The sequence below is a fragment of the Sturnira hondurensis genome, unplaced genomic scaffold (assembly GCF_014824575.4).
Source record: "Sturnira hondurensis isolate 20B ecotype Veracruz unplaced genomic scaffold, ASM1482457v3 Scaffold0021143, whole genome shotgun sequence".
Taxonomy (NCBI): Eukaryota; Metazoa; Chordata; class Mammalia; order Chiroptera; family Phyllostomidae; genus Sturnira; species Sturnira hondurensis.
In genome coordinates, this window is record NW_028093774.1 from 16,531,398 (window position 1) to 16,556,896 (window position 25,499).

General features: G+C 39.8%; 1 protein-coding gene across 1 annotated transcript in view; it reads right to left on the reverse strand.

Moving 5' to 3' along the window:
* Positions 1-7,483: 7,483 nt before the first annotated feature.
* The window catches only part of NRXN3 (neurexin 3), a 1,509,805-nt gene continuing 1,491,789 nt past the window's right edge, over positions 7,484-25,499 (reverse strand). Inside the window, exon 24 of the mRNA XM_037031267.1 lies at positions 7,484-8,410. Coding sequence (XP_036887162.1) covers positions 7,485-8,410 — 926 coding nt within the window. The 3' untranslated portion in view covers position 7,484. The remainder of the gene's footprint in view (positions 8,411-25,499) is intronic.

Consider the following 25,499-nt stretch of genomic DNA (forward strand, 5'->3'; position numbering starts at 1 on the left):
GCATTCCTGGGCAGGTGGGTCCCTGTGGTGTGGAGCCAATGATCTCCAAGCTCTTCTGGACTCCATTACAAGTCCCTACTTGGGGCTCCTCTCTTGGCTGCACTAGGGTTTGAGTGACACGCTGTCCTAAGAAAGCTGAGAACTAGAAAATTAGGACAAGAATGAAAACTCTAAGGTGTGAGGCTTCCCTGGGTGCCATCCCTCGGAGCCTGGACGCCGAGAACTAGTGGCGGTGGTGGGGAAACTCTGCCAATGACCAGGCAGCTGCATTGTGTATTTTCTTGGCAGAGGAGACAATTAGGAAAATGCTCAGAGTTTTTCCTTAACGTCTATATTTTCATGCACCTCTGGGTGCTGACTAGGCAAGCTGAAGCTCATTTTGATCCTGCCTGAGTTAGATAACAAGACCAAATTTAAATAAGGACCAGCACTTTTTAAGGCTTATTATGTGCCAGGTATATGCTAAGAATTTTACATGAATTATTTTATTTAACCTTTCCTGACAAACCAACAGGATAGGTCTGATAATATTTTGCAGGTGTGAAACCTGCAAGGTAGGCTGAGTTACTTTTCTAAAGTTATAGCTGTCCAACACAAGCCATGGCATTCTGACTCTAGAACCCATGGGCCTAACCACTGGAGAAGTTAAGGGCCTCTTGGAGCTCACACTAATAACTTAATACAACCCCAGATCTGTGTCTGGGTTCCCTTTAGCTGTTACTATCGTCTCACTTAACAACTCTACCACTGCCTCCAGATTCTGGGCCCTTATTCCTGTGACCCTATGATGCTCTGCGGTTTAGTCTCTCATGGATTCAGTTGCCCTTCTACGTAGCAGCCCTGGACACTTAACAAGGCTACAGCTGCTTCTGGACTCCTTAACTCCTTTGCATTTTTACAATTTTTGCCTTATTAATTGCCAACATCATGTACATTTGTGATGGACTGAATGGTGTCCTTCCCATCCCCCAATTCACATGTTGAAATTCTAACCCCCAAGGTGACTAACTGGATTTGGAAAAAGACTCTTTAGGATCTAATTAAAGTTAAATGAGGTCATGAGGGTGAGCTGATCTGATAGGACTGTGGCCTAAGAAGAAGAGGAAGAGGGAGATCTTTGTCAGCACACCCACGGAAGAAAGGTCTTGGGAGGACCGTGCAAGAAGGTGTCCCTCTAAAAGCCAGGAAGAGAGAGTGCTCACCAGAAAACAAACTCTGCCCAGGGTTGATCTGGGACTTCCAGACTCCAGAACTGTGAGAAATAAACGTCTGTTGTTTAAGCCACCCAACCCTATTTGTTATGGCAGCCTGAATAGGCTAATGTGGCATCCTCTCGTCTGCTTTCACTGCAATGCTTCTGGGAAAAAAAGGATAAAATGGCTCATTTCTCTACAGTCAACACTATGTAATCGAAAGAGCTCTAAATTTGGAAACACAAGATTGGTTTTCAAGTCATGACATAAAAAGGAAAGGTAGCAAAAATATAAAGGCTTACTATTAATGTCAGATACAGACAGCAGACCCCTCTCATTGACACTGCTGTTGGCTGCATTCCTGACAGGGTTTGCCAACAGACCCTTGCCTTGGGCTCACAGCCTCACTGTTAACTGTTAGCTGCATGACCTGGCCTTGGATTTACCTAGAACACTGAGGCTCTCTGACTGTAGCTGTCTCAACTCCTGTCTCCTCCTTTACGATATGTCAGTCTCCGAATCCATTTCCTCCTTCCTTACGCTGTCAGATCTCATCCCGGACTCTGTTCAGAGTAACACCTCTGTCCGGAAACTTGATCTCTTCAGTCATCTTTCACCTTCTCCAGAAATATATCAGTTGTTACCTCTGGCTTCTTGTGTCCTCTGTACTCTGTAGTAAATGAGTCCTTGACCTTGAGAACTTCTGCAGACATTCTTCCATCTCTATCTTCCATTCCATAGACAAAATTCCAAACATCTTTCTAGCCGTATCTTCCACTGATGTACTTTACAGAACCCGTGATCCATCCAGATTGTGGTTTTGATCCCAAAGAATGGCGTGCAGCCCTGCTCTCTGCCCCTCAAACCTTCAAGGTTTACTTGATATGTCGCCTCCTCTTTGAAACCCTCCCTTAAGCAAGCTCTTCTGAACTCCTAATGAGCTTTGTTCTTTTCAGAGGGCTTGTTTGTAGTCACTGTAGTATCATTACTTGTGTGCCCTGTGTAGAGTATAAGCTCCATACAGTTCTTGATTTAAGATAGCATAATCATTTAACAATGTCTAATAAGTACATTTATAATCAAACCGATGTCAAAGGGTAGCATCAATATTTTAATTAAATTAGGACAAACATCAAGTTTAGAATTTTTGGAGAAAGATCAAACTTCCATTTAAATGTGGTTGAAGAGAATGTGGGCCTCTATGGATCATAGAAGACATAAAAAAGCTAAAATCTCCCATATCCATTTTTTGTCTTTATTGAAACAAAGTAATAATAGCCTATAATAGGTTGGCCAGTATATAAGTGTTCAGTAAATGCCAAATCATGAAATGAGTGAATGTTTAAAGTAGTTCTTGAATTATATATTAAATAGTGGTCTTTAGAATGTTCATGGAGCAAAAGCAAATATAGAATTTTAAAGGGTATCTAAAGGGATAATAACTCTGTGGTTTGGGAAGCATAGAAGACTCATTTTGGCCACAGAATACTTTACTATTCAAATCTTTCTTATGGTCCCTATTCTGAAGGAGTTGACTGAAGTAAAGGATTTTACAGGTGTATGTACATTTCTGGTAGAATATTCAAGAAGAGCTCAAAGAATCAGTAAATCAATGTGATTTCAACTTAGGGGAAGAAAAACAATTATGATTTTAGACTACAAAAGGATAATAATTGTTCTTGGGCTCTCCAATATGTATCCTTTCTAGACTTTTAGAAAGAACTGTGGATTATTTTTTCTAGGATAATACATAGTTACAAGGACAATTTAGCCATCACAGTTTGAGGGCTGTGGGCCAGCCACTGTGCCTAGATCCAGGCACTTATGTTCACATTAGCTCATTTAATTATAGAACACACCAAGAGGAGGATAATATTATTCCAATGTTTTGAATAAACCTAGAGTCACTTCACACATCACTCAAGATTTAACAGACTCAGAATTCAGAGCCAAGGTCTGAACAAAGCTTTCTTGAATCCAAAGCCCATGGCCAGAGTTAACCACATTGGAGAGGAATGGGTTAGTCTCACCCCTTCCTCCTGGGAAGATGGTTTCTGTTAATGGACTTTCAGCAATGTATCTGAGCAAATGCCACTTAGATCTCAACAAATCACCATATTAACCATCATCTAGTAATTGATCTGTCAAGTTTAACATTTTCTCAATCTGTACTCCCTTCACTTACCCTAACGTCCGGCTGCTTGCTTAAAATGCTCTGCCAGTCAGACGTGGGCTACTAAACATCAGTGCAACATGTTTCCTGCTTCCGGTTATGCCTGCAATCAAAGTGTGTGACTAGAAAAAGACTAGTTTTGTCCATTATGCCTAGTAAACCCTAGTCATGATTTTGCAACGTTGCTTGGGAACTATTAAGTAAATCCTTTTATTATAGACTTTAGCATAGAATTTCTAATTCTAGAAGGCAGCTGTTGTATAGAGAAAAGCATAGCACCAAAGTGAAGGATATTAACATTGTTCAGCCCCTACTCCATGTCAACTGCATTTAAAACACTTTAGACTATCTCAGTTTTTCCTCCCAAACTATATACAACAAAAGGCAAAGTCATCTAGATGTCACCTTTTTCAGGTGAGGAAGCAAAACCTCAGAGACTGTGAACTTTGCCTGTACCCAATGAGAGGTCCAGGTGGGGCTCCAACCCACTTCGTCGGGCCTCTGCGCCTATACCTGCCCCATGGGTGTCCTGACCTCCACACCAGCGAGGCCTGACTGCAAACATGATTAGAACTGCATCCGACAAGTTGTCATTAAGCTTTTTGTGCCTTTATTTTGTCCTCCTTAAGATGAAAAAATAATACTGTCTAGCACTCAGGGGTTGAACAGACAACGCAGACCCAAAACACTTAAGACAATACCTGCCACATCGTGGGCATGCCTAAATGCTGGCTTTAGTTTACTTAATCATCGGAGTCAGGAACCGGAAAAGGAACTTTTCAGAGTTTGACATCACTCACCCTCATTTTCTTCCCATCCCTATGGTTGTCAACAGCATAACCAATCCATTAATGAAATTTAAAGAAACAGGGTTAATTACATCTGTCTTTAATTGTAACTCTTTGAAAACTGTTAGCCGACATATGGATAGCGTACAGCTGTCCACTTAACCTACATTTCTGGACCATGTGAAAATGTGGAGTGTCCTGAGGGACTGGCTATCCAAATGTACGATATGCATGGGCTTAGGGAACCAGAAAATCAAGGATGCTTGAGATATGAGAAGGGTTCCAGCTACAGCGAATGTTTGCAGAATTTTATAATCAGAAAATCTAGATAAAAGCTGTTAAAATTTAAGCACTCATTAACATTTGGTTTTGCATTTAATACTTTAAAATGTTTTTCAATATGATAAGAGGCTTAGAAAGAAGGCGTGCAAAGCTCTCCAGTGCTTAAGGAACTGCATGAACATGGTTCTGGAAAATTGTTCAAAGTTTGTTGACTTACAGAAATTCTTAAAAGTTACTAAACACTTTTAAAAACATAGTATTCAATAATATTTTACAGCATAAAATGCTTTTGTCAACTTACCTGTTCAGAAACTTGTTTTCTTTACTAGTTGCTCTATCATAGCAATCTAAATAATGCTTTGGTTGACAGACAATCGTTGTTGAGTCCATAAATACGCCACCTTTCATAAGTTTACCTAAGTATCTGGTTAGAATCTTTTATTTCACATGACAGTGGTCCTAGCTTGCTTTTAATGAGATGTGACATGTTCAGCTTCTTGGTAAGATCTTTTACTAAATATTTAGAAAATTAAAAAAAATACATAATCATACAAGGTTTTGGGAAGAACATTTTATTGCTAAGCATATCCTTGAACGAAAATGCAAATACGAAATAAAAGAGAAAAGGAAAAAAGGCAGTAACATCACAACATCATAAAATGAATTCCTTAAGAGTCTGCTCATAAAACAACAGGGATATGATAGAAGCTCACATACAGAATGCACATGTTCCCGTAAAATTGTCCAAATAGAACTTACACTAAAAGGAAGGTAACAAATGTATTTTTACTCAAATTTTTTAAAGAATGTAAAGAAAGAAAGCAGAAAATCGGTTCACAAGACCTCAAGACTCCAAGAACAGCAATCTTTTAAAGACATCGAGATATAATCAACTCCATACAGGTTGGGCCATTTAAGTTATCTAAAATCGTGCTTTGACATCTCTTTATAATCCTGCCTTTTTAAATAACAACAAAAAATTTCAAAACTGTTAACACATTGAAATATCAGGTAATGAGGAACACCTCTTTCGGTACACAGTAGTAAAGGCTACCGTTGTTTAAATTGCTCTTTTTGCCCCGTGTCATTGAGATATTGTTTTCAAAGTCAAATATTCATGCAACTTACAAAGACCAGCAAGAGTAGATTTCTACATCTAAACGCTGATTGATTTTCATCTGTACAAAATAAATTGTGTATATCTGACCCTCCAGCGGACAAATTTCATTTTTATGTGAATATTTGTCTTGCTTTTCTCTTGCTTCTTGGATAGCTATGGCCACACAACCAATTTATTGTTTTTCTGTACATTGTTTCCTCTTTTCAAAAAAGAAAGAAAGACAACTGGAATATAAACCAACCAAACTGAAATACACAAAGAGAAAGGAGAGAACAGTTCTTAAAGCGGTATGTACATAGGTGGCTAAGGAATTATACCAGCAAAAATGTAGTAAAATATGTAAACAAAATCTGAGAAGATTTATTTTTAATTCTCTTTGACACAGTTAACTGTGACAAAACTAAAACTCACACTTGCTTCACATTTTAAGGTTTACTTTTTTGTTGTTTTGTCATTATTTTCTTTTAAAACAACATTCTCATTCCACTTCAAGACTTTAACGGGTTTCCTGTTTCAGTCACCGCATCAAACATACCATGATAAATATATCTGTATATATATTTATTTATATATATTATACTATTAAATTCCTTTTTGTGTGTGTGTGTGTGTCACAGCAGCTTTATTCATTTATTATTTAGTTAGTTTTAGAAAAGATGGGTGAAGGGAGACATGAGCAAATGGAAGGACAAAGTTATCCGTGTCAGGCTAGAAAAGTAAACCACGATGAAGAACATGACCGTATTGGGGGCAGGGAAGAACTATGCATTTTGCACTCTCTTCATGCCCGTGTTTGGCTTGTGTGACCTTTTGTGGGTTCCATCACAGGGTGAACTCCCCTATTGTCTGTGTTGATTAGTTAACAGACTTTGGGTATTGTCTTTTCTTCTACATTTGCATGCATTTCAATCACAGATCCAGCCCACCCCCGCTTCTCCCTTTCATTAGGAAAGGCTGTGTTTAGCTCGTGGGGCTTTCTCCTTGAACCACAATTTGGCTGGGCTAATGGACAGGAATGACATTGGGGAGTAAACCCGATAGCTCTGATAAAACCAGCCCTAACCTGGTCTGTTCAGGGTTTGGGTGGCAAATTCTGGAATTCCATCCTGAGGGACCAGCTTTTCAAATCAATATTCTCATCCATCACATGATTTTGCTATGTGTTCAGCAAAGCATCATATAGGAAACAAACGACAGATTCTAAAAACACCACAACCTGATATGTAGAGTGAACACCATGGTAGCTTTTTGAGTTCATATGGCAATAGTCTCTCTCGCTTTAGTTTTCTGAGTTTTTTTTTTTCTTCTTCTTAATATATGTCCAGTCATTCTCAAAAAATAAACAAAAACCCAAAAGCCATTTTTTTTCCCCTCAGATCTTGAAAAGTTACACACACTGGCCAGAACCAGATAAGGGTGTATTTTTGTTTGTTTTTGTTTTTAACTTTTTTCTTTTCTTTTCTTTTTTTTTGTTTTTTACATAATTAAAGGGGAAAAAAAAACATTGTTACAGTCAAGCTTCACAAACATTGTTACAGGCTCACTTGGGGTTATGGAACAAGTAAGCCGTGAAGTCTTCTACCTTCGGTGAAAGGTCCTCAAGAGAAGGCAGCTCCCAGGCCCGCGGATGCGGGGAGCTGCCTGCTTGCTCCGGAGCGCACAGTGTGTGCTTTAGGATACAGCAGGGCAGAAAGAACTTGTCTCCGGGCGATGGCCGAATCCGAGCGGCCACGGCTGAGCTGTAGACAGGTAGGTACATCTCGGTGTGTGTCCTTTTGGGAACGGTTTTCCCCACCGTAGCCATGGCACAGACCCCACCTCATCGTCAGCACAGTTCTGACTTCTGCGAAATCTTTTCCAAAAACGTGTGTGCTGCTATAGAAATAACTCTGTGTTGTCACTTCGGGTATTGTGAACGGCGTCCTCGTTTACACATAGTACTCCTTGTCCTTGTTTTTCTGTTTCTTGTGGCTGCTCTTTGAGCTCTGCTGCTTGTCCTTGAGGAGCGTGCCGTTGCTCTGGGCCGAGTTGCTGATGTAGTTCCGCGTCTCGTCCACTTGGTAGGACCCCTCGTCCCTGTTCCTGTACTTGTACATGGCGTACAGGAGGATCAAGATGCAGAGGGCGGCAGCAGCCACAATGCCGACGACCATCCCTGTGGTACTGCTCGACTCCCGGATCACCTCTGAGGCCCCCGGAACCCGTCTGACTCCCGGCTCCGTGGGGTTTGCTGTGGGCACATTACGGAACATGGGGGAAGTAATTAGTGGGTTCTTCAGTTTGGTGCTGTCTAGCTCATAGGCAGTGGGCAACGGAAGCAAGACTAGATCAGGCTGGGGTTTGAGATCACGGTTATTCATTTTGCCAGCTGGCAATTTGGGCACCATCCCAGACGAGGAGGAAGCTGTGAAGCGGATCAGCTCAGGGGACAAAGATGTGGTAGTAGTCCTACTAGTTTCGGAGACTTTGTTAGGTCTAAAGTCCTTGGATTCCCACTTGGGCGCATGTGCTTTGTAGCCACCTTCGAAGATTGAAGTGGAAAGACTCTTATCTGTTACCAAGGAGAAGGTGGTGTAAAAATCTTCATCATCAGTAGGGGGCAGGTTAGAGTCAAAGGTTTCCCCTGAGCCATACCCAGATATCACCAAGCCATCATCATCACAACCTTCGCTGCCTTGGTCCGACAAGCAAGGTAACCCCGCCTCAGAGGTCATGGACAGGGAATCTTTGGTGGTCTCAATAATGGTGAGGAGGGGGCGGAAGGTAGGGGGGAGTGTAATGGAAGGCGCACGAGTAGCAATAGGAAGGGTAGCTAAAGGGTCTTCTACAAGAAGAGGAATAACTAATTCACCTCCTGGGATTGAAAAGAAAAAGAAACACAGGATTAGCATATTTGTAGATAAACACAATTCAGTCACTCTCCATGGACAGAACTCCCAGGTTACCCCCGCTCAGAGATTACAACACAGTAATCTGAATCCACGTGGATCCTTTCTGGTGGTAGCCAAAATGTTCTACGCTGATTTAGAGCCCATTATATGCCTCTGCCAGCAAAACCTAAAATCTATAGATTGGGGCAGGGGTGCAGATTCAAAGATACTCTCAAGTAATTATTCAGGTAGAATTCAAACAGGCTTGTTTCCAGGTTCACTTGTGGGATGATGACGTTCAATTGTACTGTTGCCAATACTGACTGGCTGTCAAAACTGTGTGTTACATGTGTGTCTGTGTGTGTACATGCAGACATGCATGCAATTAATTTGTGAACCATAACGTTTCTTAATTGCCTTTCAGGGTTTCTCATGAGGATGAGAATGACACATTCTCCATGTGACCTCGACCAAGATCAAGGAATATAAAAGACCCACCCTTAACATTTTAAGATCCTACCTTTTATTTCACATTTATCAAGTGTGGTCTTCATTTACTATATGCTAAGTGAGGATAAGTTATACGAGGTTAGAATTGCTCATATAACAAATCCATTTTGACTATGCTTTCCCAGAAATTTCCCAACTATTAAATGGCAACTTCCTTGCACTGGTCAAATACTAGGTTAATGTATTGCTTTTATGCTATCTGCAAAATATTCTGAACTGGATGCTAGATTTTAAAAACACCCTCCCTAAGCAGCTGTGACTTACTGGAAATTTACTTATAGATTCAGAAATGTAGGCATAGCAAAATGAGTGTTGAAAATCAGTGGTTCTTACCTAGAATTGCAAAAATATGTCCATTTACCCACAGACTCTAGTTGCTGCCTTTATGAAGATGTTGACTAGCTGAGGAAACGAAGTTCAGAGAGCTCACTAAGTCACAGTGCCTTGCAGCTCCTGGCACCCCCAGTATTCTGTGGTGGATGTTACTCACCTACCAGTAGAACCAGGCTTATTATTTGTGTGCATAAGAGAGTTAGTTCATTGAAGTCTCTGCTGTGCTTCTTTACAGTGTTATTTTCCAAACAGAGGAAGAATCTCAAGAAGACACCACTCATATCTCATTGACTTTTGTCCAAAATATTTATTCCAACTACTGTTTTTAACAATCCTCTAGCAAGGATGGTGTGATGTTCCCTTGTCCCAGTTAGTCAGTTGAGATGCAGATAGAATGCTGTTGAAGGCCTCTTTCTGAGAGCTGGGCCACTCAGTTCTCAACCAGGTACAATGTGTGTTCTGCCCTCGGTGGTGACTTTGTGCTGAAGGGATGGTTGGTGTTTAAGTATCTATGATCAGGAATGACTTTGCTGACGTGCCCCTACTGGTGACAAACACAGACATGTGGCTCAATACTGTAAAGTTCTAGGGACATTTCAGGTGGACAAACCTTTGAGCTTATAGTTTTCCCAGGTTATTCCTATGAAGACTGACTCACAAATTAGAAGTCTTGGCTCTGCTTTCTATACCTTATAACTGGAACCATTTCTTGTGCCTCAGTGGAAACTTGCATCTAATGTGTCCAGATTTCAGGTGTGCTAACAGAAGGGTCTTCTGAGAAGCCCACTGCATACCTTCCCAGCCCCTGAGAAGACCTGTTTGGACCCACATCCAAAGCCTTTCTTCCCTCCCTATTTAGCCGATAACACTGTGTTACACAGAGAGAAATTGAGCTGGGGGGGGGGAGCAATAATGTACATACTGAGGATAATTTGGAAGGCAAGGGACAACAGAGCATTGTATGATCATCTCTGGTCTACTCAGTAATGTTAACATATGTGGGGAAATAAAACAAGAACCTTTCTGAGAATCTCAGAAAGATATTTTGGTCTGTGCTCCGTACCCAGGCTTTCTCTGGTGCTTGGGGTTTGAAACTATTGAGCAAAATGGGTTTTTTGTTTTTTTTTTGGTGGTTCTGTCAAAGCTTCAGACTTGCTTCGCTGGACCAGCATGCCTATTTTTTACATTGTGAACATATATAATTCATATACCCTGCAACTTATTTAATGCATAATTTATGCACGTTTGCTAGTTTTTATAAATGGATTTTGGAGCATGATTCCCTAAAGGTAAGCCAGTCATAAAACTAACCCTGGGCTAACTTTTCTCCTTATTCTTCTAATGTGGGGTCCCAAGTGTTATATTTAAGGTGCTACACGGGAAAAGGCAGTGTTTGAATAAAAGAAGAGCGGTGAGGAGGGAGAAATGAAGGCTCATGCAATCTGTTGAAAGGTTCCCTGGGGATGGCTCAGGGATGATGTTACTTTCCTTCTGAGAACAAAACAGTTCTTACCTGTCTGACCTAGAACAAAGGTTTAGCATGTGCGTTCTTTTCAGGCACAAGCCCTGAAAGTCATTTGTTCCTTAGGGCAGTGATACAAATCTACCCCATGTGCATTATTAAGCAGAGAGGATTTGGGATAATGGACAAGGAATAACTGATTTGCTGGGAGGCAAAGGCCTGGTGCACATAATTTACGTATAAAGGCAAATTGTTAGGTAGGCTGGCAGAGTCCCTGTAAGTGGGACTAAGATCACTGCCTTCATGATTACAGTGTGGTATTCATTTACAATTTTAGTACACCATCTGTGACACCCAACTGGAGTCTTAAATTTGCCTGCCCCCCCGCCCCATTTTCAATCTTAGCTAAAGCTTCCACAGTGTCTCTGTTGCCAAAAATCCACAAAATCTACAAACTGCTCACTCTGCAGTTGAATCACCCTCACTTTCCTTTGCTCTTCCCTTCTCATTCAACACCTTAATGCAAGCATCTCTCTTGAATTACAAAAAAAAAAAAAAACCATAAAATTTAAAAACCATCCTTTTCAAGATGAGATGGAAAGAGGATCTTGAAGCTCACTAATTTATAAAGAGCTTCTAAAAGGTTGGTGAGTCCCTAAGTGAAATGGTAAGAGCTTATTTCAAAGCTAATATGATGGGTATGCTATTGCAGAGTTTAAATAACAGAAGCTACCCAAATCACCACTCTTCCGTTGTCTTTGCAGTTTGTTTTTAATCCTGGTAGCAGTGATAAAAATGATAAAAGATGCCCAGGATCAGGGAAATTTGAGCCCAAATTCAGTGGTATGTAATCAGTGAAGTGATAAAAGCTTTCATAAACTTATTACCTAAAATCTAAAGGAATTAGAAGAGTATCTTTAGTTTAAAAGGAAGTCAACCAGGATGTGGGGGTCATTATTATGAATAAAAATTATAGTGAAAATGGGTGGAAAGTTTTAGGGAACTATAAATGTGGAATGTGCCTGGGATAGGTGTATGAGTTGCAGTGTACAGTTCATTTTAATATCAAATTCCACCTTTAAGAGTGAAGATGATTATAGTATCCTGGAGCATCTACAGGAACACACCATTTGAGATGAGGAGGTGAGGGATGTATTTCTCTCGATATTAGATTCTTAATAGAAATGACTTAGACTGAGGGTGTCCATCTAAGAATTCATGTTTGCTGTAATCCAAAACGAAACATCAGAAACACTGGAGCAGCTGATCATATTTTTGTCTCACTGACCAAAGATTATGGTGTCAGTGATCTACCAGATGTCGATGCTTGTAAAAGTATTCACAGAAGCAGCAGCCCTAAAGTCATGAGTGGTTACAGGCAGAGAGATACAAAACCTATAATCCATTGAAACTCTAATTTCCATTCCATCTCCAGAATTTTTCTTTGGTTTGGAGAAAGTCTGGTATTTCTTAAAGTTACAATTTTATATTGGGAATATATACCCCTCCTTTTTTTTGACAGAGTTATGCTTTTCTTTAAATGAGAGAGATTGCTAGGGATACAAAGGGTCTATTTTAGCCCTGAAGGCTGCCCTGCTTTTTGCTTTATGAGTATATTTATAGATATATAATTCATGTGTGTAGGGCTCAAATCCAGCAGAAGGGGCTCTCTGCCATGGAAAAGACAGTGGATTAAAAATTTAATAGAACTCTTCTGAACTGTGAGAACGTTGTAGGTGATGGTGAATGTAGTGGGTCGTGTATTAAAAACAAGAAGAGCAGCAGGAAGTTTCCATGTGGCTCCAACCTCACCTCTCTGGAGATATTTGAATCCAAAAAGTCACAAAAACAGTGAAACAAGGACATTAAAGAGCCAGACTATGGGACAGGACACTATGCTCCAGTTCCTTGAGTTTCTTTTATATATATTTAGGTTCTTTTCCTCATCTCTTATTTGTATTTTTCTAATTCTTTGCTGGGAAATCCACATGCAACAGGGAGAAATCACCCTTTTCCCACTAAAGAAGTTGTTTAATGATCTTCATTTAGTTTTTTGGTGCCACAGAAGTGTGTACTTGTAGCACATAAATACCCCAAAGCTTGTAACCATAAAACTTTTCTCCATCCACCGTCAGAAAAAAAATATTTTTTTTTCTGACAGACAAACATGACCAGTACCCGGGGAGAAGACACTGGGAAAAACTCAAGTGTCTCAAAAAGGGCTTACCTCACATTTTAATTAGATGTGAGTCTTTAGATGAGACCTTTTGCTCCCCAAGTTTATCTGTTTCTATAAAGCTGCAGGTTCTGTTTTTCAACAGATGTCTAGGTAACATGGAGAAGCCAAAGCCCCTTGATATCATTTCCATTGTAATATAAGGAATGTCAATTGGAGTTTTTCATGTGCCTGTGGATCTGAGCTTTGCCTTTGAAGTCACCCAGGCTCAAATTAACTGCACAGCTCTGCAGCCTGCTAGCCATATGAGTGTGGTCAAATTACTTAAATTCCCTGTAAAATGGGAATAACAACACAGCCTACCTCAACCACCAATGTGAATAATAATAATGCATATTAATTATAATGCATGTTAAATATTTAACACAGAACTGGTTGCTACTACAAAATGCTAGTTATTAATATCATTTCTACTAATATTTTAGGTCTGTAGCAACTGAAACAATTGATCACTTCTCCTGACCATTTCTTTAAATATATAGTAGCCTCATGCAAAGTAGAAGTATGATTATACAGGATCCAGATTAGTTAGGATATTTTCAGTGCCAGATTCAGTTAGGAATTCTTATTCCTCAAAGTCATTGACTTAATAGTTCAATGAGCTTATATTTTAAAAGATTAGCATTTTATTAAATGATCATATAAATAGCCTCTTCAATAAAAATAACAGCTTTCAATTTAATTTGATAAAATAACACCCCATTTAGGAAATTCTTAGTTTTGAACCTAAAATATCACTCAACATATCAAACATTATAAAATCATATAGATTTAGGTAGAGAAATCCCATTCATTAAAACTATTGGGTTGGAAACATACCTCTTATCATTCATTCAGTTTGATATTTCTATAATAGTCTCAGATAACCCTAATATTGAAAATTAAAGTGAAACAAGTAACCACTTTTCTTCAACATTGTATATATAGTACTTCTTACCATTCTTGTGTTTCTTGAAGTTCAGAAAGGCAACATCTAAAAACCTTTAAGGTTAAGAGATATACTCACCCTAGGATCACATGAAATGGCTGTACATACCTGAAAAGTTGCCTAAATAAAACTTCAGGGGTGAAAATCATCATGTTTCCTTTTGGTAGAATTTTAGGATCTTTTTAAAGCTTACCTGATTAAATCCTTGAGAGAAATGGAAACTATTAATAGAAAGGAAAAGGAAAGAGGGAGAGAGGGGAAGAGACAGCAGGGAGGGGAGAAGAGAGAGAGAATTGTGTGCCTTCTCTGTGTGTGTGTGTGTGTGTGTGTGTGTGTGTGTGTGTGTGTTTTCCACCGGAAGTTAGTTCCATACATTGGAAGGCATCATTATCATAGGACAACACTTTAAACACATGGGATTCTCAATGTCTTTATTCTCAGTAAAATTGATCTTGTAACCTGTGGTGAATGTGATGGTCTAATCCTGGATAACGAAACTCACCATAATCACTTGAGAGTACCTTATTTCCCCTTTGTAGATGGGGAAAAAAAAAAGACTGATTTCCCTGAATTCTTTCTCTGGAGTTAAATTAGGATGTAATTGCAACTGATAACCCTTGGGGTTAATTCATTGTCTCCCTGGGAGCAGGCCTCTGGTAGGCTGTAACCACTTCATTATCCCACTGTAGAGCCTACCATTACTTTCAAGGCTTTCGAGCTGGTTCAGGCAAAGAGGCCAGGCTTCTGCTGGATGTTCAGTTAAGAACAATTTACCCACCCACTTCTACCAAGAGTAGGATTCACATTGGTTATTAGAAGCAATTCAGCACAAAACATAACACTGAAAATTAAACAAATAGACACAAAGGAAATAAAATGTTTAATATTATCTTCAAAATCATATAGTAGAAAATAAAATCAACTTCAGGGCCAAAGTAAGCTAGAGGGAAAGGAGAGCAAATAACATCAACAAGGCATTCACAATATAAAGACAGAAAGAAAAATAAAAGCAAATAAAAAATAGAGGCTGTTTTTGAAAAACAAAGAAAGAAAAAATTTCCATATAGACAAAATAATTTAAATAAGAAAAAGCATACCATATTAATTTAGTCAACTTACATCAACAAATTGCCCGCATGTTTTTTGGCATGAAAGAAAAATTTACAAAAGAAAGTTGTGTAAGAATGCTCTTGGACAAATAGAATTGCCACATTCTTGTAACTCACTTTTTTTGTTGTCAGTTCTTAAAAAAACTTTTGAGCAAAATGTCTCATTTTTCCAATATAATAATTTACAACAGAGGATGATACAGGGAGGCAACAACACATACATCCACACCACATAACATAAAAAGAAAAAAAAATCTGCACTTTCATGAATTTTTACTTCAAGGGGCTTGGGAGGGCATCGATTTTGAACTGGAAAGAATCCCAATTGGGGAGATTGAAAAAAATTTCAAAAAGAACCTGTTTGATTTTATGATTTGCCTTTAAAAAATCTATGAATCTAGGGGGGTTTGAATGAATTTCTGCATTGGTATAGGTTCTCGGATATATATTTACTTTTTAAATTTGTTGTCTTTTTGACAAGCATTAGACTTTCTTTAACTTAAGGGGATGGATGACAGCACATAAATTCGAACAATGCTAGAGAAAGGAGGGGGTGGGAAGGAAAGATGCAGAGAAGGCAGGGGCGTATCTATGAGTGAACTACACAAGAGATGAAGATGATGGGAGTAAATGTGTAAGTGAGTCGCCATGTCCATGTAAGGGCGGCACGAAGTGATCTAGCTGCGTTAGAGCTTCTGGCTGTAAGGAAGGGATGGGCAATATACAAAAACAAATGAGCCTACACATGCCCATCTACAGAAATAAAGAACAGAACTATAAGACTGACAATCTCACACACCCTAAGCTGCAACTTCTTCAACATGCAATTACTTCAAAAAATCATTACAGTTTCATTAAATGTTTTAAATAAGAGAAACAGTTAAACTTTTTTTCTCCTACTAACAATAGCCAAAGTACATAAAATAATAATACTACTAATAATGACCAAAAGGTTAAACGCAAAAACAAGGAGACTAGATTTGTGCATTCAAGTTGAACAACTTCATCGACAGCCACACAGCCCCATCTAGAGTTAGGGGAAGGGGTCAGAGATCTTCAGAGGTGACGGGAAGGCAAAGTTGTATAGGGAGCCCATTAGCAGGGCTGGTGACTACCTCCCTATACAGAAATGGTTCGGTGTGAACGACATCGTCCATACTCCCCAGGCCACCCACGGTGCATGTGGTTCCCAGTGCCAGTGGGCTCATTTGAAAGATGTGGATGTGCGATTCTGCAGCTGAAGTTGTTCCACATGTAAAGAGGGAGTGGGGGGAAATTGCAGGAAACAATTTATAACTTTTTTTCTCATCATTTTGGATAAAAGCAAATCTAAAGATCTAGCAATTAAAAAGAAACACACTGATATATTTATATATATATAGATAGATATATATAATAAAAAGCACTTAATTCCCAAACAAGAAGGGAGAAAAGAACAGAAAAGTTTTCAAAGAAAAAAATATTTCACACACTTTCAGAGATGAACAACCAGATGCGCACGCTGAGGAGGCACAGACAGAGCAGTCAGGGGACACTGTGTTTGCTTTGCATTTTCTGGCCTGGTGATTCCCCTTTTGATGAGAGCCAAAATCGAAAAGAAATATTGCCATTTCTTTACATTTTTTTTTTAAATTTGGTTTTGGTTTTTTAAACAAAAATAAAAAGGGCGTGCAGTCTGGATGTACGTCGTGAGTAGACATTTAAAAGAGAAGAAAAGTGGCTAAGACTGACAAATGGGTAATCATCGATTGTTTTTTAACGGTAGGAATCTCAATCAAGTTAATACATGGTTAAAGTAAGTTGCATTTAGGGAAAATAGAAAAACAGAACAGCAAGCTGGGGTCAGGGAGAGGTCAGCAAGACAAAACCGATTTGGGGGTCGTAGAAAGGTACTGGATTTAGTGTCACACCCTTCCAGTAGGTGCCAAGGACATCCCGAGGCTTCTTGCCAATTCCAAGAAGAAAAGCAGGTACATGTATTGGTGTATGTATTTTGGGGGGTTGAAGTACAGCCTGTGAGAATGCAGGGGAAATATACATGTATTCATGGGTTCTGTTCTAGGAAACGTGCCCCATATTCATTCATAAATTAAGAAGGTGTATTTTGTAAGGGGTAGAGAAGTTGGAACTAACATTGTTCCATATGAGGGTTGTTGGGCTTTGCCAAACCGACAGGGTAATGTGGGTGACAATAGGGTGCTAATAAAATGGAAGAGCATATGTATACGCACACACACACACACCATATTTTTAGTAATAGGGGCAAAACCTCTAGAGAGTACGGTGGTGTTGTGTCAGCATCTGTAAATCACAGGAGAGACAGGAAATGGGGATGGTGTGTTTGAAGTGCATTGGGGAAAACCGCACCCATCTTTTAGAGAACACGTGAGAAACACGATGTTCCATTCCATCTACATTGAGAAAAGTAGAGGAGAGAGGAGAAGAGATGGAGGGGGGTGGGGAAGAAGAGAGAGAAAGAGAGGGTGTGTGTGTTCAGGAAAAGAGACTGTAAAAGGGCCACGGGGAAGGAGATTTTAGAAACGGCCTCAGCCTCCACTGGAAGAGATCACCAGAGCTGTGTTCAACATTACATCCCGTGAGATCGCTGACGTTCAACCAAGGACTGGGAAACCCGGGTAGGCAAACCACAAAGGCAAGACACTCGAGAGCACCTGCTTCTGACAGCCAATTCCAGTCACTCCCAAGAACTTTTGGGGGGTGACTTTGAAAAGCAGAATAAATTGTGAGGATGAGCCCCAATTTTGGCCCCCTATGGACGCCCCTTTTATTATTTTATACTAAAATAATAATAGTAATGTGTCCCCATGGGTCAGTCCGTACCAAGATTTTTAGTCTCTGGTTTAATAATGCTAATCATTATTTTAGGAACTTCACAAAGGGCAGCTGGGTGGTTGTAAGAGGTACAAAAAATTTCCTGATAGTATAGGAAAAAAAAACCCTTGTTGCCATTTTGGTGGTTCTTTGACTGACTATACTTTTAACATTGAATTGCAGTGTATGAGAAGACCCTATAAATGCTCTTATAGACTCGCAAGGCACTGAATGACTTCCGGAGAACAAAGTTAGATTTCTTAATGTTTATACGAAGTGTGTTTGTATCACTGGCCATTTCTTAAAGTAGGAAACATAGCTGGTCTAAGTAGGAGACTAGAAGAATAAGATACTTCCAGTACATAAATTCTCCAGGATAATAAGAGATATTCTGAGGAAGATATACCAGCAATTTGGGTCTCCAAAGGTTTCGACTGAGAGATTTACGTATTTCAAAATAGCCTGTTTTGAAATTTATACAAGTAAGACACCACTTATATTCTGGAAATCACTGGTTTAAACAATTGAACACATCAAAATTTATGGTTGTCATTTTGTACATAAAATAATGTACATATTTTTTAAACTCATGGAAGCCATAGTTTCAGATGAAGCCAACACTGACAAAATACAGTGCATGCATTTTCATAAGCCAATCATCAGTTAACATGCACAAAACTTGTTCAGTTTCTAACATAAGATGCAAAATAATATTGCTAGTAGCTTATAATGATGTCACAGTTTCACTGTCATTTTTCATCAGCTATCTACACTATGATTTTTATGATCAGTAACTGCGTGGTTTTGTATCAATGCCTAGTGCCGGGTATAAAGGCTGCTTTGGGATTATTTTTGCCATAGAGAACAAATCACACAGTAATTTGACTTGAAACAGCATATTTTGATTTGACCATTTTTATCCCACCATGACCAAATAACCCTGTCTAAATGTAAAATCAAACTTTTAAAAACACTGGATGCAATCCAAGGGAATTACACTGGTCAGCATTCATCTTGGAGAATGCACTGGATTCAAACAAATAACTTTCTAAACGGCTGAGGGCTGTGTTTAAGGAGCCCAGCACACTCAAGTAACTCAAGTCGTAAACACACCTCTCTGGGAGAGTGGGTCCTGCTGGCTGAAGGGCATCATCTTCCGTGTATACAGGTGAGGTCAAAGAGGAAGGCCCAAATTAATTACTTGGGGTTTGTTTAACTATTTTGAATTCCTTGGGGAAAATACTAGAGAGAGCAAAGGAGGGAATTTTCGGGGGACCCTGACTGCAACAACAGGGAAGACTTCAAACAATACAAGTAGGGAGAGTTAAGAAAGGAGTTTGCAGAACCAATATCTAATGAGGATCTTCAAGATTTTTGCATCAGATCTCTGCAGCAAACCTGCTCCTCTGTCCCTCCTATGAAATATACAAAAACATTTCATCAATTGTAAATTTATGTGTCCCTGGGATGACGGGAGAGATTCTTCTGGAAGAATCAATGGCTCAGTTCTGAATCGCAGTTTGGCTTAGAATAAACACAGAAACTCTAAGCATGGACATGGAACCCTTGGAACATGAGGAGTCCTGTCATGTCATGGCTCATTTGTTACAAAACGAGCCCTGCATGTACTGTGACTTCTCAGAGCCGCCTCCTCAGGCAGGAGCGGTGCTCAGAGAAGGGGTGCAGAAGCTGCTTCTCGCATGCTGTTTGCTTCTAAATGACACGTTCAGTGTTTTCTTTTGAATGCTGAACAAAAATGTCCCCAAGTAAGAAATTCATGTGTGTTTGTCCCCAAAACTCGCTTCCACATACAAGAGACAGAAAAAACCAAACCTTTGAGAAAGAGAGCCCAGGAGAGTCCCAAGCCCAATGCTTAGAACTGTATAACTGTACTAATGATTTGCTTGACCAATTTGGAGTGATTTTTCCTCTTTAAGAAGAAAGATAAGAGTAGGTAAAACAGAGAGAGCTGTATCACATAATCAAAATGGGTAAAAGAATGTTTAGATGTGGAAGAGCCTTAAATTCATGGTTGCTTTCCCTATATTGATGTGACCTTCAACTTATGCCTGTGATTCTGTCCTACAGTCTCTACTCTCCTTTGTGAATGTACTGTGCCCTACACAAATTTCTATGACTGCAATGCTGCAATGCACCTTTTTAATTCTGTTTCAGTTAGACTCTAGAAACATTATGACAAGAGTAGTCTTTCTACTTTTATTTTTCTTATCAACTAAAATACTAACAATCATTCGAACATGTAGTGAATGAACTAATGAATGAGTAAATGAATTAATATATTCATTACTCACTTTTGTTTTTTACCTCCACATTATACTACACTTCCCACAAAGGCATTAAAATCATGTATCACCACAGTGGTCACCTTGTGCCTGAACTCTGCACGGGATAGAAATTTTAGGGGCAGGAGACCTAAGTTGCAGTTTTGGATGTACTGTCTACTACCAGCATGTTGGGACCTTGAACAAGTCAGTTAATCTCTACGTTTCTTTCCTGTGTGTAATATGGAGATTATGATGTCTGCTCAATTAACCTACCTCACAGGGTAGGCTTATACAATTGAGATTTTGAATGTGAAAGTGCTTAGAAATTCTAAAGGGCTTTTCAAATGTTTGTTACTATTGTCTTCAAAGCTGACACCTTAGCATCAACTACAACGTGAGAATTTTGTATTCAACAGAGGCTGAGTCTTAGACAACCGAGGTCTGTGCTACTCCGAGCATGGTCCTTAGAGCATCTCCTTCAGTATCAAACAAATGATAACCTCAACCCCAAACCCTACCCCAACAGCTGTTAATTCTACTTCTTTTGAACGCCTGTTTCTACCCCTCCAATAATGCTGAATTTTGGAACTTCAATGACTTCATCCTTTCACGGTGAATTTTTGTTACTTCTGTATCTAATTCTGTAATTATTTTGTGTTCCCTTTCTGTGGGTCAGAGCTAAGCTCTGAAGAGGTATTATTTAGGTATGTTTCTATAGGAACATATCCATTTAGGGGCAGGAGCATGGACATGAAGGTGAGGTCTTGCCCTCCATCAAACCCTGTGGCTTCCCACAGGTCGCTGGCTCCTCATCTCAACCCCTGGAGCTTCAGCCTCCTCCTTTATAAAATCCTAGAGACTTCTCCTCTCTAACTCCCAAATTTATGAGTATGAAGTTACTTTGGAAACTACAAAATATTCCATTCAAATGCAAGTTGTTGTATTCTGTGAGTTCAGCGCTACTTGGTGCTACTGAAGAAACCAAAGAGGATGGTGACAAAAGAGGAAATCTCATTAAATCCCTTGGAAACATATCCCAGCAAACATTAAAGAACGGTGGGGTGAGGACATGAGGGGATAGAAGGTCAAGGTAGAAGTTCGGCTTCTTTCTCTGGAAGTGTTAATACTGGTTAAGATACACAAAACGAAAAACCCAATTAAGAAATTCCTAGGAATTAATATTCTTCTTTTCATTTTGGTCTCGTGCTAATTAGGTATTAGCGTAAGTAAGCCTGTCTTCACTCAGGATATTATGAGTTCCTTCATGTACCAGTTGGATCTCTTATCTTATGTGTTTTAATCTGTCTAGCATAGAGCATGGCACAGCATACGTCTTTAATGTATATTTGTTGAGCTACAAAAATAGAACAGCTCGCAACTCTTGAATCTCAGCTTTGGGAAGTGGGTGGGATTCAAAGAAACTATCCTTGCTGGGACTGATTTTCTAATCCAGAGGGAATTATCTTCATGAAGTGAAGCAAAAGGAAAAAGCAGAGCACATGAGCTTAAACCATGAAGTAAGCCACCACTGTCCTATTCTTAGCCTTGTCTCTGTGTGATTTTTTAGGGCTGATATATGCACATAGCTCATTATGGGCAAACTACTGGGGCCCTTTAATATTACTGAAGTCCAAGACAGTAGATAACATAAAATATTTATTGTATCAACACAAAAAGATACCTGTGTGCAGGTCAGAAATGAAGGGTGTGTGTGAAATATTTGGCTCTTTTAGCTGGAGTCACCCAAGATTTTTCCAACTCTCTTCCTCTTGTCGCGGCCCCTTACGTCTCCATCTCTTGGCTGGCTCCAGGTGAAGCCCTGAATTACCTTAGTTTTCTGGCTGATCCCATTTATCCCCTCGGCCATAATATCCACCATCTATATGACCGTGATTTCCAATTCAAACCTCCTCTCAGAATTTCACGTTCTTTTATCCAAATTCCTATTCAACATTTTCACTTCAATGTCTAAAAGGCACCTCAAAGTAAAAAGGGCCAAAACAGAACTTTGGATTTTACTCTCTTCCCGTTGGCATGTATCTGCATTCTTCCCATTTCTTGGGTTTGATCTGCGTGTACAAGCCCCTAAGCCGCCATCCCACTTACGTCCCAGCCCCAGCTCACCTCCACACACCCCGTGTACCAGGAATCTTGCTGACTCTACTTTGTGGCAATAAGTTTCTCACATGTCCACTTTGATCCATGGCCATTGACCGAGTCCAAGAGTAAGCCACCATAATGTCTTGTTTGGGCTCTGCGGTGGCCTCCCAAGCGGTCCCCCTACCTCCACTTTTGGCTTCCTAAAATCCATTCTCCACAGAGAAGCTAAAGGGATCTCTATAAAGTATACAAGTTACATCAGATCAAGTCACTTTCTTGCTTTGTATCTTCAAAGCTAGAATTCTCCAAACCAAAATTCTCTATTGTGACCCACTAGGAAAGTCCCCTGTGATGTGCCCACTGCCTGCCAATCCAGTCCCTTGTCCTACTGCTTCCTCTGACCCAGGACCTCTCAGACTCTGGCTGTGCACTCTAGTTCCCATACAAGAACACTGCTTTTCTGTTCTTTGCCTGGCTAGTTCCTTCAGGTAGCTCATGTCTCTCCTCCAGTTTTACTCCTCAGGGAGGCCTTCCATGATTTCCCCGTAGGTAGCAAACTGTTCACTGCGGATCATCCCTCATGATCCTTTGCCAGGTATTTACTAACTCTTTTCCATTTGTGTGTGGAACATAAGCTTCAGGAGGACAGAGATTTGCCATATCCTCCACTGTCCTTAGAAGAGTGCGGGGCCCATAGTAAGAGCTCCAGGGGCTGCTCCGTCATTCTCTTGCTATCTTCCAGAGCACGGAGCTTTTTGCCACCTGAGGCATCGAATCAATGTTTTGTAAACTACTGAAGCATTGCTCTCTCTATTCTGTGATCTTCTTGTACACTTCTCTAAGCCAGATGGAATTTCCCTGAGTTCTAGTTAGCTGTTCCAATGCAATTGGACATTCTCATCCACAGCTGGCTTTGCAAGCCTCTCAAAAAATACATTGTTATCTAGACCATGCCCCCCTTTCATAGACTGGGATGCTTATTAAAAACGTGGGCTTTCCTTTGAGTTGTAAAAGCTAAAGAGAAAATAAACACCATATTCAGACCTAGAGTTTCTAGACTGCAATGCTTGGCCCTTTCCTTCCCAGGCAATGGGAAAGAAAGGGCCAATTACATCATGAGTGGGAGGAGGGGTGATCAGAGCAGTGAAATGTGCTCCGTTGTCTTTGCCTGCTGCGGCCCTGCAGCCACTGAGAGCAGGACCCGGCAGCAGCAGGGCCTCTCCCCCCAGCCAGAACCATAACATGACTGTGTTTATGCAGTAATGAATTATTCAATAAGGCTATTTTGCCTCTCTTTTATACGAAAGCTCCTCCACTCTGTCAGGACAACTAGAATTCAGACTGTCTCTTTGTGCTGGTGTGTCTTTGGGTGGCAGCAGCTGGTCATTCCAACCTGGTGTTGCTGCCTCTCTGAAGGGCTCCTAAGTTCTCTAAGTCACACATGGCAAACAGCTGAACTTGACAACAGGCTGCAGTAAAATGCACCATATCTTGAAAATACCTCTTTCCTCCTAAAATCTATCTTCGTGGCAAGGAATGTATAGTGCTCATAGAATCAATACCACCAAGGAGTTGTTGTAACTAATGAAAATTAGTACTGTGCAAACAAGATGAAAAGCTTGCCCAAGACTCGTGCACTTGATGTTAAGATGATGTACGATGCCTATGTGGTCTTGACTCTGTCTGACCTGAGACTCAAGCAGCTGGTTTACCAGAGAGGAGACGACTGCAGAGATGGCTGAGGGAGCAGGGCAAATCTCATCAGATTATGTTTAGTTTTTATGAACTGAACTCCTGTAGATTGGGGAAGGAGCTATAAAAAATTTCCTAGCCATTCCCTAAACTCAACTCATATAAGCTTCCAAATTAGTAAAATATATTCTTAGGAGCAAATGTATAAGATGGAATGGTTAACACAGTGATTTTCTTACAAATGTGGGAAAAAAGAAAATATAAATTATAATTATATAGTGAAAACATGGATAAACCCTAAGCCTACTTCTGGAAGGAGATATTTTAAGGGTTATTGAGAATTTACTTTCTGTCAGACATTGTGTTAATTGTTTTAGATATATTATTTCACTTAATCATGACACATCTTACATATCAGCAAACGTTGGCTGAAAGAAGTTAATTTGTCCAAAGTTACACAACTAGGAAGTTGAATAGCTCTCCCGGCACTCAATCTTGTGTATTTTACATGAAATCGCAATGCCACCCTTAAACAAAATGTTGTTTCATATTCAGTTCTCAGTGAGGTGGGACATAACAAAAAAGCTAATCCATCGACACAAAAACAACCTCCGCAGGTGATCCTAAGATCTCTATAGATTTCTTTCAAGCTCTTATGCTTTAGAAATTATTATTACACAATGAGATATCCAGAGGATCTCTGAGGGGTTTTTTTAATTAATTTTTTTTTTTTTTTGCAAAACCTCAGGTCACATCAGTCAGCCCTTCTGTATCAGTCTCTGCAAGGGGCCGCGGGGGCAGGTTGGCAGGCAGAGCTGGATATAAGCTGGGAATTTTTTTAAAAATTTCCCCCAGGGGCTCTTATGCAAAATCGGGTTGAATTTATATTCAAAGACCTGGGCAAAATCCTGGCTGGGATCCACCCTCTGTGACCTTGAATAAGCCATAACCTCTCATTTGTAAAATGGAGATAAGCTTCACCAGATGTTGAATTAATCAAAACAGATATTAGATATATGAGCATTTGTAATGTGTAATATATATGTACATATTTTCAGAAATGTTATAAGAGTAATAATTATTTTACTATCATATCAAAAACTACCTAACAATTCCCAACACATGGATTTTAGGGCCATACAATAAATATCTTTGGATATTCTCCCTATTTTAAAAGTAACCTGGTGGAAGCACCATCGATCTAATAAGAACCTAACAAAATAGTCTAAACGACTTGATTCCTTTGCTCTTTTCTTGAGTTGTTAAATTGCAAGTGCTCTCTGAATATCTCTGTCTCGTATAATTTTTCCCTACATTTGTTCCCCTACATTTCATCACTGACTCTCTATAAAAAATTTTAAAAGCACCACAAACCAGTGGTTGAAGATCATCAGCTTTTTGTTGTCATTGTTCCTTCATACCCTATTCTTGTATTCCACATGTTAGGCTTAAACCGGTGGACTCCACCGATTGTTCTAAAGTGTGAAGAGCAATGGCTTTCTCTGCACTCACTGAGCAGGCACAGGGACTGCTAGTGCAGCCTCTAGCAGGCCCGAGACCTGGGCGTTAGCTTCCTTTGGGTCCTT